The sequence below is a fragment of the Callospermophilus lateralis genome, chromosome X (assembly GCF_048772815.1).
Source record: "Callospermophilus lateralis isolate mCalLat2 chromosome X, mCalLat2.hap1, whole genome shotgun sequence".
Taxonomy (NCBI): Eukaryota; Metazoa; Chordata; class Mammalia; order Rodentia; family Sciuridae; genus Callospermophilus; species Callospermophilus lateralis.
Genome location: NC_135325.1, coordinates 89,347,506 through 89,364,108, shown reverse-complemented (window position 1 = coordinate 89,364,108; position 16,603 = coordinate 89,347,506). Strand labels below are relative to the sequence as shown.

Genomic DNA, 16,603 nt, shown 5'->3' with positions numbered 1-16,603 from the left:
TACAAAAGAAATAACTTACTTAAAAATCAAACAAACAAAAGACCATAAATACCTTTAATCCAAAGTTACAGAAGAATTTCACTACACATGGATTTACAGATAACACATTTTGACAAAAGTAATGCACAACCAAATGAGATACAATTCGATAAACAGTGAAAAATGTAGATCCTCCTCAACTTATTTTATCTGGATGTTATGAGTATAATCCCAGTAGACATCAGTATCCTTGTGATCTGACTCCTACTGGCTGATGTATTGAGATTTTAAACTCAACCCACTAATGGTTATTGGATTCTGTGAAACATCTTATCATCATTAATGAATATAGTATATGCGGGTCCATAAAGCACACCACACAAAGTACACACATTGAACTTGAATTTCGCACTCAGGGCTGGTTGGCACTCTACTATAGGCAGGCAAGTGGGACCATCCTCTAACTAACTTCTGGTTTACCCTTTCCACAGCATACTCATACAACTGGCCAATCCCTGTGAGAGTTGTCATCAGAAACACTATCTTTGGTTTCCAACAAGTAAATTTGTCAACAATGCTAAAAGTATGCAATTATTTCTTCATTTCTCTCTCTGAATTTTGCAAGTGCTTAGGTCCCCTCTTTGTAGTCTCAGCCATTAATTTGCACAGGGTCTGCCATCTTGTGCCACTTTAGAATTTAACTCTATAAGGCCCAGCACTGCTTCATAGGAAAGGAGAGGCCCAAAACAGTTCTATTCTAGCAAATGTGACAGTGTATTTCTGTTCTAGTAGCAAATACTGGCCACAACTTAATGAATACCAGACTTTACATACAGAGTGTATGGAAAATGAAAACTGGAACACTCACCAGAAAAAGGACATTAAAACAAAAACAAAACCATTGTGAATGAACTGGAAGTCTGCCACAAGTTTTATCAACATTCTCTAGTACTACTGAGTTTTTCCATCTTACATGGTTCTATTTTTTAATTGAACTATAAGAGATCCAGGCTTAGGCATGTGGTATTTGCCATCACATTGTAAGATTGAATGTGCAAGGCAACCTATTATACCACAGGATGTTAGAGCTTTTGGAAAGACTCTGGAGAGCAGCTACACAAACACCCTTATTTGACATGAGAAAACAGTCATGGAAAGGTTATGCCTAGGGTCACAATGCAAGTTAGTAATAAAGTCCATTAGTATTCAGGTCTCCTTCTTCCTAGGCTGGAATTCTTTCCACTGTATCTGACTCAATCTCTAGAATTGCTGTCAATTTCCTCTTGTCAGGTGACATAGTAAGTCAGGTGAACATAGTTCTACTAAGTCAGGTGAACATAGTTCCTGCCTTACTATTGGTATTATAGGATAGCATTCACCTGATGGCAGCTTCCAAAGGAGATTGATGGCACTAACCAGATTCTACAAATTTATCTTTCAAGTTCAATCAAATTAAGTGACAGTAAATGCTACAAGTTGTATAGTATACTTATATGCAGAGGTGTGCACATGGAGATGGCATCTCAGTTCCCGCATTTGCAGATTCAATTACATACTATTTAATATTAAATAGACATTCCCAATGTATGAGAAGTTGGGTTATATTCATTTGGTCACTAAAGGAGAGTGAATCAGAAAAAGGAGTAAAAACTAAAAGCTAACCAACAGAATAATTATAGTAGAAATAATTTTTTTAATGAAAAACTTTCATAAGAAAAATATTTCCATTATTTCCAAAGTCCCATTTATTTCCTTCCCAATCCACATGCAAATATATGTTCAGAGTCATGTGTTAAGGTCACTCAAATTCCCAGGCCTATTAGACTGTCAGTTTACAAATACTGAATTTCCATCCTCTTGCTCAGAGACTGGGAGATGCTTGTACCACTGGCCATGCCTTTGTTTAACTAAATATTAACTGCAAGTAGCTCAGAAAAGGACCATGAGATTCAAGTGGGGATGGCAAGGTAAACACCTCCATGAGCACTTTTACACTGAGAATGGCTAATGAAAAGCCTGTGAATTTTCAAGGTATAGGGTCTGTTTCTGATGAAAGTGAGTAACATATTTGAGGCCACTACTTCCTTATTAAAGTCCTCACCTAAATTTTTTTTTATGAGTTGGAAGGAAATTTCTCTTTTGGTAGATGGTCTCCCTTTCTCTTAAAAACCACAATTACTGCATACAACCTTTAATTAATCCATACAGAAGCACACGGAGACCACTCCAAGCCAAAACTAACAGAAATGAATGTAACTGAATGCCAACAGGTAGAGATAATCCTAAATATTTGTCTTAATGATTTCAGAGTCAGCTTTTAATTCAAGTCATAACTTCTATTGAAATCATTGAGACTTGCCTATTGGTCACTAAAAGAAGAAGTCTACTTGGATGATAAGATCTTGTTGGACAAAGAAATGGTGAGAGTTTGGGATTTTATCCTTTTAATCCTCCAAAATTCAACCGGAAAATCTGTTAAGATGATCCAGAAAGTTGTTACTGGAAACATTTATCAAGTAGGTAATCAAATGGTCATCCCTCTGACTTAAAGTAACCAAAGTAAACACCTGGATGTCATTCCAAAGCAGAGGGCAGCCTGTTTTAAAGCAGAACAATGTATTTGGAGTTCTTGTAGTGGCCTCTCCCTAGTTAGGACTTAGATAATAGTCTCCTAAGAAAGCACGTGCCATACCTGAGCCTGTGCCAACCTCAGCACCCAGGCAAGTATAAAGCCTATGGAATATTGTAACTAGCAAATATCTGTGCCCTGCATGCTCTGGGCTCTGGCCAGAAGGCCTCTGCTTCTGGCATCTTTTCTATGTTTCTATAGTTCCCTTTCTGATGTTTATTCATTAAAAAGTAACAACATCAAAGAAAATTGCAAAAAGAAAAGAAATTCACATAATCCCACCACCCTAACACAACTGATTTCAATTATCTGTGTTCCCTCCCAGTCTTTGTCCATATGCACACTTATTTTAACATAGTTGTAATCCCTGTTTGTTATGTAAAAGTGATTTTATAGAATCTCTCTGAGAACTGGCAGCCTCATTAGAAATAAACAACCCATTCAGCAAATGAATATAAGTATTTACACGATCTTTGAGCTGAGAAATATCCTTTATAGACAAACATCTCAAACTATCAAAACAGTTTACGGACAACAGGAAGCAATTTCATATTTCTTTTTCTTTTAGCAATGGAATGTGCTTCACAGGGGAGGGATGGATGTGAGGATCAGATGTTTAAACTAAAAAACTGGGTGCAATTCACAAGCTGGAAAGAAATCTGAATAACACAATTAAACAATAAATACTTGAGTTAAATCTTCACATGACTTGGCCATCCAGTAGCCAAAATGGAACATGGATGCACAAATATTTACAATGACACATAGACGAGATCAGCAAGAACGAAGTCATTACCCAACATGGTGACTGATTTGAGGGGATGGTGTCATCCCAAAATCCTCATGGGATTATGACAACGCACCGGATCCTTGCTACAACATTAATGTTCTTTTCTTTCTTAAATAAATAATCTCTACTGTGCTTCTCACCCTTCCCTGACTTTCCCACTGCCCTATTCCTCTATCAGGACATTTTGGAATCAACATTCGATAATGTGCCCTCACTATCTCAGGGCATACTAGCAACATTAAAGATCTGGATAGACTCACCTATGTCAAGATGAGTGAAAAAAATTCAGGGAAAGGGAATAAACTATCAACCACCTGGAGTCCAAGTTGTTCGAGTGTACCAAATGTGAATCCTTCGGCAGCATTTTGGCACAAGAAACAGCTTCTCTCTAATACTTATAAGAAATATACATAACTCCCTAACACAAGGAAAGGGTTTTAGAAGCTTTTCTCACTGAAATTTACATAGATTTAAATTTGTAAGAGTAATGCCTACTGGGATATAATATCATCAAGTCTTGGTACAAAGTGATGGTAAAAAAGTACTTGACTCCTCATTGTTAATATGTTAAACTGAAAGTATAAAGAGCAGCCATTTCTCTGCCTACAGTGATCTGAAGGATCACTGCTCCAGGGTCTCCAAAATAACAAAAAAGGGCCTTTGCAACATATAAGGGATGCTAACTGATGACTAGGGCTTCCCAACCAGGTTTTCGGCTCTTTCTACTGGCAGGGTGTAGTCATTAGGGTAATGAATTCTATTTGCACCCCAGGTACTTCATTGAATTACCTGGCACTATGAGTGAACAAAAAGCTTAATTTATAAAGAAATCAAAATTAAGGCCTCTCTCTTATACTAGAACAGTGTGGCATTAAAAACTTTAGGCCCAGACACCTCTTTGCAAAGTATAACATAATATGCTTCAAATTAATATTACCATTTGAGCCTTTTTTTTCACATTTGTTGTTTTATCCCACTGTGGACCTTGTTTTACAGGGGAGCAAGAGGGTCAAGCTCCTCCCAAATTTTATAGTCAAAGAAAACAACAGTAGGAAAATAGGAAATCCATCAGTGGTGTCATCTTCTAAACATAAACATGTACACTATATGGTTAGCAGAAACTCTAAAGAAAGTGCTTTCTTTTTAAGGAATGGATCATAGATGTTAGATGGAAAGGTGTACCTCACAGAGAAGGACAGAGGCCTATGGTCATTAATCTCTTTCCCCCTGTGGGTGAATGTAGATGATAGGTTCTATTCAGATTCCTTATATACTTACAAATTATGAAGCCTCCTACAACAGATTGTTAGCTTTTCAAAGGCTTAGAGAAAAAACTTTCCAGAATTTATAAAACTGCTAATACTCTCAAAAGAGAAGCATATCCTTTTCTATGCAGATACCTTCCAGACATTTTTTTCTACTTTCATAAGATTCAGGAAGTACTAAGTGTTGAATTTTTAATCAATAAATATATGGTGAAATTACTGTCAATTTTTGGTATTTTCCCCAAGCCACAGAAGAAATTCAGTTGGACTATTATTTCTTGGAATATCTAATTAGGAAGCAAAATTACTTTCACTGGGGAATTGAAAGATTTTTATGAACATACTTTTGAAATTCAAAGCTCTGAGAACTATATATACACCATAATCCTGAAACAGAAAATTGGTAACACACAGGAAAAATGTGAACAAGTGCTCAGAGCCAAATGTTGATTGGGATGTAGCTTTCATATAGAGTTGAAAGCTTACTATATCTCTGTTCTCCAAATCTTTTGAATTTTTTTCTAAAGTGTTATAAATTGCCAAAATAAATCATTTTATCATAAATAAATGTTGCATGAATCTATTCCCTCCTGACGTGCCTATTTTACAGTGTAAATGTTCCACAAAGCACAAGAGAGGATAAAATAGGTATCTTTACCTTTGTTTACTTAATGTCCAACAAGGATTTCAGTATTATACACGTATCTTGTTTTCTTTTTGGCTGTCAGAGAAAGTTCCAACTTTGTTTATGTAAGGTTTCTTCTATCAGGATTTTCTAGGTTTCAGGACCTAGACTCACCCAATAGGAATGTCACAGTTTTAGTGTGCCCTTTTTCTGGTATGAAAACTAACCAGCTGGTTTGTGTGACAAATTGACCACCTCTTAAGCATTGTTGTGAAAATGACAGGATTTCACCATTTCAGCCTTATTTAGGTATACAGTAATTAAAAGCCCTTCCTGAAAACACATACTCCTCTCTGCTTTTGGAAAATGTCTTAAAAGAAACCTTTTCCAACACAAATGCAGAAAAATAGGTACACAAACCAAGCCACCACTATAGAAGAAGAATAAAAAATTTCAACTCTATTAGGGCATGGACTTCCACATGTTCACACAGTACTTGCTCTATTTTTTTTGTTTGTTTGTTGTGTTTTTTTGTTTTTGTTTTTGTTTTTTTTTTTTTTTTTTTGCTTTGCTTTTTTTTGCTTTCTTTTTTAAAAAAAAAAAAACATCTTGACATCTTTTTTTCTGGACATCTAATGACAATGCAAGTGAAAAACATCACATTGGGTAAGGGGTTTTGAAGGAGGTTTGAATGTAAGAGGTACTACTCTCTAACTTAAAAACAAACACAACACTATGAAGAGGAAATGTGCATCTTTGAGAAATCTTTTTCTTCAAAGTGAATGCACAAAATGAGGGGATTCACTACTGGCTCTTTCGCTTCACGGTGGAAGTGACCACTTGATGGCCACTTCGACATTGCTGCCCTGTTTGGGCTGCGATTCAGGCTTACAAATAAATTACATAATCTGAGGGAGTAGGAAAAGGCTTATAAGAAGTTTCTATTCATTTGAAAGTTAAAGAACCCCCACCCTATTTGACTGTCTTTTCTTTGTCTTTCTTGCAGCAGAGTTTTATTTCAGTCTTACTCATGAGGGAGATGGTGAGGGGTAAGGCGTGCAGTCCTAGCGGCTGCTGTTCTTAATCGCTTCCTTTGCAGCGATAATCAGAGGAGTCAGGCTGGAGAGAGGCTTGGCTAGTTTTAAAAATGGGTGCTGCAAAAGGAAGAGAAAAAAGAATTACTGGAATTCTTTCCTTCAACATGTATATTACTTTACATTTTCAAGCAGCCTTTTCTCATTAAAATGTATTTGAGTACCCAATTAAACATCATTTAATTAAAAAACATGGTGCCAGGGGCTGGGGTTGTGGCTCAGTGGTGGAGCGCTTGCCTTGCACGTGTGAGGCACTGGGTTTGATCCTCAGCACCACATAAAAATAAATAAGAAAGTTGTGTTCATCACTAAAAAGAAAAAAATATTAAAAAAAAAAAAAAAAAAACCATGGTGCCAGCTTTTGTCCTTGAGATGTTTCATCTGTGTCATGAAAATCCTCTGGAAACTGATTAGCATCATTAAAAACTCTAAAGTAGGGATCTTGTAAAACCTCACTGAGTTTGTAATTGTCAGACTTTCTTGAACTGATGAATTTTTCTGGAATAGCCCTTATGTTTGAAAGTGTGCCTTCAGTTAATGACTAAAGAATTTTTTTCTGAAGCCAATGGCTTTCTAACTGCTAAATCCAATAGTTGTGTCTCCATCATTTTGTTAAGTATTTCTTTTGTAACCTCTAAGGAGCACAATGATAGGCTAACATTGGAGAATGGACTTAAGGAGATATGCAGATTCTTGTTTATTTGTATAAAATGAAAAGATGCAACAAATGAACTATTCAACTCACACTTAAAATATAGTTTTGCATCAGTTTTCTGACTGGTTCATATAAAAGTACTGTTGGGTAAATAATTAACTAGATAATTGATTTAATGATCTACTTAGCTGCATAGCTATACTTAAAGAACCTGTATCTTTAGTCATCCCTGGAAGAGGGTGTAACAGGAAATTATATCAGGGTGTATTTATGGGGTAGTGGGAGGCATGAAAAATGTGGAAGCAAAGCACTCAAAAGTTCAGGTTTTTCATCTGTAATTCAAAGCTGGATTAAGTAGTAGATTAACAAAGTGTCATTTCAGATTTGACATTTCAGGGTTCTATGTTAACCTGTGAAATGTCATGGAGAGCAGAAAAGAGAAGGTGTGGTCTCTTTACTTCCTCCAAATAGCTTGATCCAAGGTATGATTTGTTTGAGCTATTTTTTTTTTTTTTTTTTTTTTTTTTTTGCCCAGGTGTGGTTCTGTCTTGGAAGGGAGTTTAGAATTCACAAGAAGAGATTTTTCTGTGCAGGATGGGACAGAACACAGTGATTTTGTGGTGAAAGTTGTGCATAAGCAAGTGTTGCACCTTTTGTTTAATTGGTGTGTGTTCAAAGTCACAGACAGAATAAGTGGCCATTGTTCTCAGATGTTAAAGGTCTTGATACCTGTCTCTGAGAAACAGTCCCTAGCAGTGAAGCTATGTGTGTAATCCTGGCCATGTGATTCTTTGTCAAATAGATACATCTTTTTAATTGAAATTTGTTTGTGTGTGATGTGTAGTTGGGATTCAGACAATCTAGGGCTCAAATATCAGCTCTGCCATTCGAGAGCTCTGTGAGCCTCAGTTTCCATGTCTGTAAAACAGGATAATAATAACCATGCTATAAAGTTTTTGTAAGAAAGAATTAAATGAGGTAATGTATGTACATAATTTGGTAGATAATAGATACTAACTATCATCATATATAGTCATCCCTGAGAGCCATGAAAAGGACAAATGGTTACAGAGGCACTCACCACTGGATGGTACTCACCCAGGCAAGCAGGTGCCTGCCAATTGGCATCACAAGCAAAGGGGCTTTGACCAGTAAAGCATTAGAGTAGCAAATGCCATGGAAATAATTGCATAGTTATGTAGAGAATTACCTCCAGCCAAGAGCACCTGCATACAACATCCAGGGGCACAAGTAAAGTTTAGAACAAAAAAGCAACACCAGAGGGTCACATTGGTTTTTTCCCTTGCAAAATAAGACTCCAGGAAGAATAAAAGAGATTTATAGATTAAACTGCCAACTTCTCAGAAGAAAGGTAACATGTCAATCAATCATGTATTAGATGCATGCCTATACTTATGTGCTTGTGGTCTAAAATCAAATGGTAATAGCCTAACTCTAACTACATATCTCTTGAAAGAGCTCTCTTACTATCACACATTGTGATGGAAGACCTCTGTGCAATTGTCTTTTATTTTCACCTGCAAAAGCTCCTTGGCAGATCCTCGCCTATCCACATCCATCTCAAGACAGCGATTTAAAAAGTCACGGAATACAGCTGACAGTCTCTCAGGATTCTGGAGCTCTGGGGTTCCATTAGTGGCTATCAGATATAATGCCTATAGGAAAAAAAATTAGAAAAATCCATTCAGCACATACATATTAGGACCGTGGGTTGGAACAGAAGGAACAAATCGATTTCATTCTGGTTTATACTCTGGTTCTTAAAAATTCCATTTAGACAATAACAGTGACATACATTTCAATGTTTCTATAACATCTAGAAATTATTAGTCTTAGTAGTAACTTAGGTTACAATGAGGTATCATATTCCCCCAAAACTTGGAAATAAAGTTATAAAGCTTCCTCTGAAAGTTATGCCTCTAAAAATTTATATACAATGAATATGGAATGAAGCACTAAAGAAACCAAAGATCTGCCTGTAAATCTGCCTACAAAGAGTTGGTAGGCACACATATATCCAATCATGCTGAACTGAGTATAACCTGAAGAAGGTGCAGAGAAAGGTGATTATAATTTATTGCCTTCTTATCTTATATGAAGAATATTTGTGAGTAGATGGGGGATAACAAAAATATATTATAAACTTATAAAATTACAAAGAACTAGATGATAGCTGTGCCTGGATGGGAGGCAATGTGTAGGACACAAGGACTCAAAATATTTTTGTCTTGTGACAGCTGTAGCCCTTTTGATATTAATTAAATTTCTTAAGAAGTTTTACCTATAATGAAAGGAAATAGGAGAAAAGTTGGCATTGGTAGTCTTGGTACCTAATGATGATATATCCTATGATGAAACATTGGATGATAATTCTTTGAGATCTTTGATGTGTAAGGCCACCACTGAGAGACATGAATTTTTGGTATGCTGACAGAATCAAGGTCCCTAAGCCTTCAAGGAAGAGAGTTGGACCCACGATTGTGGTAAATAAATTCATATTTTGAAGATATGTTTTTTGCAATAAGGATTCATCTATTCAACACATTTTTGTTTCAAATAGGTGTCAGGTGTGAAAGATACACTGGAGCAAAATAGACATAATCATCCACCTTCATTCAGCTATTGTTTTGTTTTGTTCTTTAAAAACATTTTTAGTTGTGGATGGACACAATACCTTTATTTTATGTATATATTTTTATGTGGTGCTGAGGATAGAATCCAGTGCCTCACACATGCTAAGAAAGCACTCTACCCCTGAGCTACAATCCTAGCCCATGTTTTTCTTTTCTTAAATGCCTTTATTTTATTTATTTATTTATATGTGGTGCTGAGGATTGAACCCAGTGCCTCACATGTGCTAGGCAAGTGCTCTACCACTGAGCTACAGCCCCAGCCCCCAGTCCATGTTTTATTTATTTATTTTTTAATTCTAAATAGTCCCCAAAGCTGACTTCCTGATGCCTCCACTGAGAAAATAATTCTAGAGCACTTAGTAGGTACCAGATATTGTATTTGACATTGACGATCCAAGGATGAATAAGACAGTCATCTTGCTTCAAAGATCACACAATTTAGTCAGAAAGAGAGACATTTAGAACACTACAATACAGTGAGATAAGAACTAATACAGGAATCTAAATAGTGCTAATACAAAAATGACACAATTTACGTCAGAGTTCAGAGGAAGCTTCATGGAGGAGATTGAAATTTGAGCAGGGTCTTAAAGAATACGTAAGAGTTTGCCTGTAGGTACTGCCACAAGGGAGGGATATGCTTGCTCATGTGACCAGCTCTCTCACTTTTAAGAAGATATGCAACTTCCTGAACTTACTTGGGCTTTGCAGCAAATTATCATCCCTTTTTACCTTTCCCTCACATGGAGCCTAATATTATTATTGCAGGTATTTCTATCAAAGTCATTTCCCAGAGCAGTAAGTAGAGCTCTTTTCCTTACCAGCAACCCCTGAAGGTAGATGTCCATTAGAAAGGGTTAGGAAGGATTTAAGTAATATGGGGACTATCAACTTCTAGCACCCACAAGAAATATCTGGAGGGCTTGTTAAAACATGGGCTCCCGGGCCACGGGTCACCCCCACCTGAGTTTTTGATTCAGTAAATGGGAAAGGAAGGATCTAAGAATTTGTATCTCTAACAAGCATCCTGTTTGTTGCTGCTGGTTCCAGAACCAAATTTTGAGAACTGTTTTAATCCACCCTGATATTTAATAGTGGATCGAACTAGAGGTTCTCAGATTTTCTGCATGATTAGAATCACCTAGGGAGATTTTAAAAAAAGTCCTCATGCCCAATTCTCATTCCAATACCAATCATGTAAAAATCTCTGCAAGGGAAACCAAGGCATCAGTATTTTTAAGCTTTCCAGAGTTTCCAATTTGCAGCCAACATTGAGAATCACAGGCCAAGAACCTGCAGCTCAGCTAGGATTTGATAAATTAGAATCTCTGCATCATAAGCACACTAATTTAAGAGTCACAGCATTCCATAGGAGACTCTCTTGCATAACAATGTGTGAGACTTAGAATGTCCTTAGTTTCAACAGAGTGCAAGGAATATTTGGGTTGTTCTTAGTATATGAAGATACCCATGTGTAAATACAATCCACTCCAAATGCTTTACTTTTCCTCACCTCTCCTCACTCCTTTGTAATTTTCAATTCTTTAATTGATGAAGAGCAAATGCAGGTGGCAGTTCCTAGGGCTTTCATGCCAAAATACAAGTCTTAACTAAAAGGAGATGGGATGTACAAACTGCTTTTAGGAAAACAGTAAATGGGCTAAAATCAATTGATGCACAGTTTTAACAGATATATTAAGTTCAAAGTGTTTTAATTCGCAGATGTTTAGTGCTTGAAGCACCTGTTCTCACAAACCATTTTTGTTCCCTTATTATAAGAAAATCAGTTGCTGCATGGTACATTTACTGCCTCCTAAAACTCTTAACTTCGGCTGGATACAACTCCCCCCAAATCACTGTTTTTTACCTACTTTTTTTCCTGCTCTAAAGCCAAGCCCAGTCCTAAACAAACAAACCTTTTTTCCCCTTTTCAAGGTGTTTTCCACTCTCTCTAGGTCTATATGCACACCATACTATTTTTTTTCTCACTTTTCTTTCCTCATTCTTAACTGAATACATTCTATTCCATATAATCTTCTTCCTTACAAGTACATGCACATCTTTGCTACCCAAGTTCTTCTCATCTCTGTTCAATCCATGCCTAATTACCTCAGGAAGTGTATGCTCCTCTTTCCATTCTATTTACGAATCAAAAATGACCTTAATCATAGTTGTTAAGTCTTAGGAGTGCTAGTGATATAGAGCATCTAGGGAGAAGAAAACACTGTAATTTGAAGGAAAATGAGAAGTAATAAAGAACTAGTGTTATGAACCTGTACTGCACTTCAAAGAACACACATGTCCTATTTCAGAACTTCTACAAAAAATCTGGCTGTGGATTTGTTGGAGGCTGGGGCTGATAATAGAGAGTACTGGCTGATTGCTTAAGAGCTGACTCCAGTCCTGGTTGGTGAGTATTGATCTGACACTCCCTCATCCCCAATCTATGCATACTCAACATTATATCATAAATATTTTTTCACAGTTCAAAAAATTGCTAATAAATATCATTTTAAAGACTGCATTTCATCAACTGTTGTTCATCATGTGGATACAATGTAACTACTGCTGTTCAACTAATTAAAAAAATACATGTACTAAGAAAAAGGTTGAAACACACCAACATGTTAACAGTCATTTTCTTTCCATGGTAGAATTATTGGTGACTTATTTTTTAAAAATGTATTTTTCAGTTTTCCAAATTTTCTGCAGTGAACATGACTGCTTTTATTAGTTTTTAAAAACTCTAAAACATTACTGAAAAAATAAACTTAAAAGCCATGGTGTTCAATTTACACAAAAATCCTCATCTATTTCATTTTGTCTTCCTAGGATTAAACCTGCTTTTCATAAAGCACTGCCCTTTGAGGGAAACAAAAACCCAGACTATTCCTTTTTCAACTATTGTTTTCATTTTAATTGCAACAGTATTATTTCCAACTAATTTCCATCGCAAATATCCACACTTTCAGTTATATTATGGGTGAAACTGGCCTTTGTGGACTGGCCTAGGAACCTGATCACTAAGTATAATGCTGCTTCTATGGGAAAATGCACTCTGGGTTCCAAATAATTAACTAAAAAATGAACTTTTGGAACACATCCTCTGTGTAAGTTGGGGACTATCTTAGTAAAAAAGAAAATTGCTACCCACTGCCTTGCTAATGGGACACAAATACAGTTAGTTGCAGCCAACAAAACCATGACAGTAAGAAGGATTTTGCCAGAAGTCAAGTCTTACATAAAGAAAGATTGAAGAAATTAAATCTGGGCATGAGTGATCATATGTTGGCTTTATCCGAGTTAGTGAAATTTCAAAGAAAATGAGCAATTAGAAATTAGACTAGAGATTTCTCATAGAGTTGGCCATTTCAAATTAAGTAAGAAGGCAGAATCATCCTTGAGTTGTTCTTCTTCACCCAGTAACCTACCCCATCCTTGTTATAGGTTCCATTAATGCAACCCTTAGAGATATCTTTCATACCCATCCACTTCTCCCTTTCCCCATTGTCTTTGCTTAAGGTCGGGCTTCTCTTAGACAGTTCTAAGTTTCCTTACTCAACTCTTTTCATTCTTCAGTCCACACCCTTTACAATCTAATCATTTCTTTGCTTACAATTTTTTCATGGTCACCTATGATCCACAAATATGGGGTTTTCAAACTGTGCTGTCCAACATTCACCCTGAAGAACAGTTAAGAGGAAAAAGAGGAAGGAAAGTGTTGAGAGTGAGTTTCTAGGATCTGTCCCCTCCATCTCTGTTTCAATCAAATAAATTTTGCTTTTCTCTATTTATTTATGCTTCCAAGTACATAAACTTTGTTCATTCATGTGTGTATTTTTACATCATATTATGAATACTTGTTACTTGTTTACAGGTTTGCCTTCCCTTCTGAACTGGAAGTCTGAGGAAGATATAAAGTGTGTCATGATCCTCTCTGATTTTGTAGCAGTTTGCTCAAAATAAGTGCTCCATAAATGTTTTTGTTGCTGAATGAAATGAAAGCCAAAAAAGTATGAATTTAACTGATCTGAGAATATAACAGACTGATACAGAGTATGAAAGCTAAGAACCTAAAGTAATTTGTTAAAAATGTAAGATAGGCAGACAATGAAATAAAGCACCTTTTCTGAGTTGATCAGTATTGGCATGTGATAAATTTTCACTCAGTGTGGAAGAAAAAGCACTCGATGAACAGAGCACATAAGGAGATACCATCAAAAGGGGGAGACCTGGAGAAAGATGGCCACAACAAGTCTGGTGCAAACAAATGCAGAGAGAAAGGGGAGAGAACAAGTGCTTCCTGGGACTTGAAACTTAATTCAGAAATTTATCTTCTCTGGCTGACCTTGAGCAGAGAATGTACTGTTGGTTATACTGTTAGATTATTAAGCAAAATCTATTGTCTTTCTCAAGTGAGACTATATAGGCCCCATGATTTACTGACCTTATGACAAATACAATGATTGGCCCAAAACTGGTGGCATTCTTCATTGTGATATACATATTACCTAGAAGTTTCTAATAGTCTAGAATTCTGCAATGATAATTCTAAATATCTTATCAACAACACACAAAACACTAAAGTTTTCACTGACCCATATGCAACTCAATTTACCTAAGTACTAACAGAAAACTAGTTCATTCAGTTGAAGAAATAATTCAATTTACCTTATTGGCAATTTCCTCAGTTAAGAAAGATCAAAGCAGTCATTATAGAAGTTACCACATTTCTCCAAAGAAGTCTCAAAACAATCCATATGTACCTAATAAGTTTTCATTAAGGCAGTTTTGCAACAGGACTAACCATTTAATTAAAAAGCTTTAGTTTGTGACTTCAGTTCATTATAACAGTTTATAAAGTTTAGGTTAAGACATCAGAAAACAAACCAGGGGGCATACATGGAAATGTATTAGCAACTACAAGAGACCTCAGCACCAATACTAAAGACTCACTTTAAAAGAGGATAGGGTGTGGCAAGCTGAATATTTGGGACACCAAAAACATTTTCCCATGGAAATCATATTATACATGATGAGTGGGCTCCTAGTCTAGTCCACAAAAATCTTTTGAACATACAATGTAACTGAACCATAAATGCAAAAAGACTATTTATCTATATCTTAATATCTGTATAAATATGTTCATGATAAGTTTTGATAGATACAATTTATTGAATGATTACTATTATTTAATTCAATCAACACATCAAGCCCCTGAGGTAGACTATTATGATTCCCCAATCAACAGATAAAAAAACAGTCCTGTGGGATTAAGAAAAATAACTTGTCCCATGTCACACAACTAGTAATGTAGGAATCACTATTTGAATCGAGGAAGTAGGAGTCTGTTTCCAGTCTCTGAGGTAGGAGTTCTCCTGAGATAGAAAAGGGCTCATCAAGAAATGAGGCAGCCAGGTGTGATGTGCACACCTGTAATTCCAGTGGCTAGGGAGGCTGAGGCAGGAGGATTGTGAGTTCAAAGTCAGCCTGAGCAACTTAGCGAGACCATATCTCAAAATAAAAAATAAAAAAGCTAGGGATGTGGCTCAGTGGTTAACCATATCACTGTCACCAAAAAAAAAAAAAAAAGAAAAAAGAAAGAAAAGAAAGGAAAGAAAGAAGTAGCAAGCAAGCAAACAAGCAGGCATGTTGTGCATGAACAACTGGTTTGCTTGATTCACCTCTACCAGTACAAAGGAAATGGTCCTTCTGCAGTCAGTCACTCTTCACCTGCTTGGAAATGGGGAACAAAAGGGCACATACCAAGTTAGGGAGGATGCATACTATATCCTTAGTGTGTATGTGTTGATGGTCTTTATGCAGCTTGTTCTCTCGCTGTTCCATGCAGCCTACTGCTCTCTGGTTCCTTTCTTATGTTAGAATTTTCAACTAACTTTGAGTGTTTTATGAGCAAGATTTGGCAATGAGTGACTTGACACCTTCTGACTAAGTTTGCTCATGACCTGGGATTTCAGAGGTTAAAGGCCAGAGTGTATTGCTGCTTCTGATGTGTTTACGGATTTCAAGAAGGGCCCTGACATTTCTTTTTTTTTATTTCCTAAGTAGAGAGTGAATGAAGCACAACCTGCAAAAAGAAATCACCATATTGTAACAAACACTGTATTCCATACTTGAACTTATTCAACTTAATAGTCCAGTGTGACAGCAATGTGGTCTAATTTAGCTTCCTACTTATTTGCATAGAAGCTGTCTGTCTCCAAATTATGGGAGGAGGGCTTTATTGTTATTGTGCTTTGTTGTTTGATCCTTAAAAAGCCATTTAAATGAACTTATTATAGATCTATCCCATTATAGGTTGATAATAAAAGGTAATTAGGTATTGCTGACTGATTAGGTGCTAGCCTAGCTTTAGAGTACTATTTTCAAGCACAAAGGACTGGCTAATGCCAAAAAATAAAAACCAGATGACTCTGACAATGCATGTGTTCATTCTAATCTCTTGTTAAGAAATGCAGAGCAGGATACTTGTGTTCATGAGGCAACCAATGGCATCCCAAGTAGTACTCAAGCCTCAGAGAGTTAAGGGTTGAATGTTTTCTCATAGTTGAAGCTAGAGAGAGAGAAATGGAATATAAAAGGGAACCTCAGGAAAATAGAAGGGAGAACAGTAGAGCAGAAGCAGGGAACCAAAGGGGAGGGAGCAGGAGAGGAAAAGGGGAAGAACTTGGGAATAAAGTGTTATCCAAATTATGCTATGTGCATGTGTGACTATATCCCAGTGCATTCCAAGTTTATATGTAACTGTAAGGTACCAATCAAAATAAATAAATAAAAGGAAAAAGTAGAGGAAAGGGATTGGGGGAAGGAGAAAGGAAAGGAAGGGTTAATAGGAAAAGAAGGAAAGCAAAATGGTGCAGGAAGTAGAAGAAGCTGAGAGAAGCAGAAAGA

General features: G+C 36.4%; 1 protein-coding gene across 4 annotated transcripts in view; it reads right to left on the bottom strand.

Moving 5' to 3' along the window:
* Positions 1 to 6,352: 6,352 nt before the first annotated feature.
* The window catches only part of Pak3 (p21 (RAC1) activated kinase 3), an 83,702-nt gene continuing 73,451 nt past the window's right edge, over positions 6,353 to 16,603 (bottom strand). For all 4 annotated transcript variants that reach the window (XM_077106591.1, XM_077106592.1, XM_077106593.1 and 1 more), the window contains 2 exons: positions 8,576 to 8,713; positions 6,353 to 6,442 (listed from right to left, as the gene is read on the bottom strand). In XM_077106591.1, coding sequence (XP_076962706.1) covers positions 6,353 to 6,442; positions 8,576 to 8,713 — 228 coding nt within the window. The remainder of the gene's footprint in view (positions 6,443 to 8,575; positions 8,714 to 16,603) is intronic.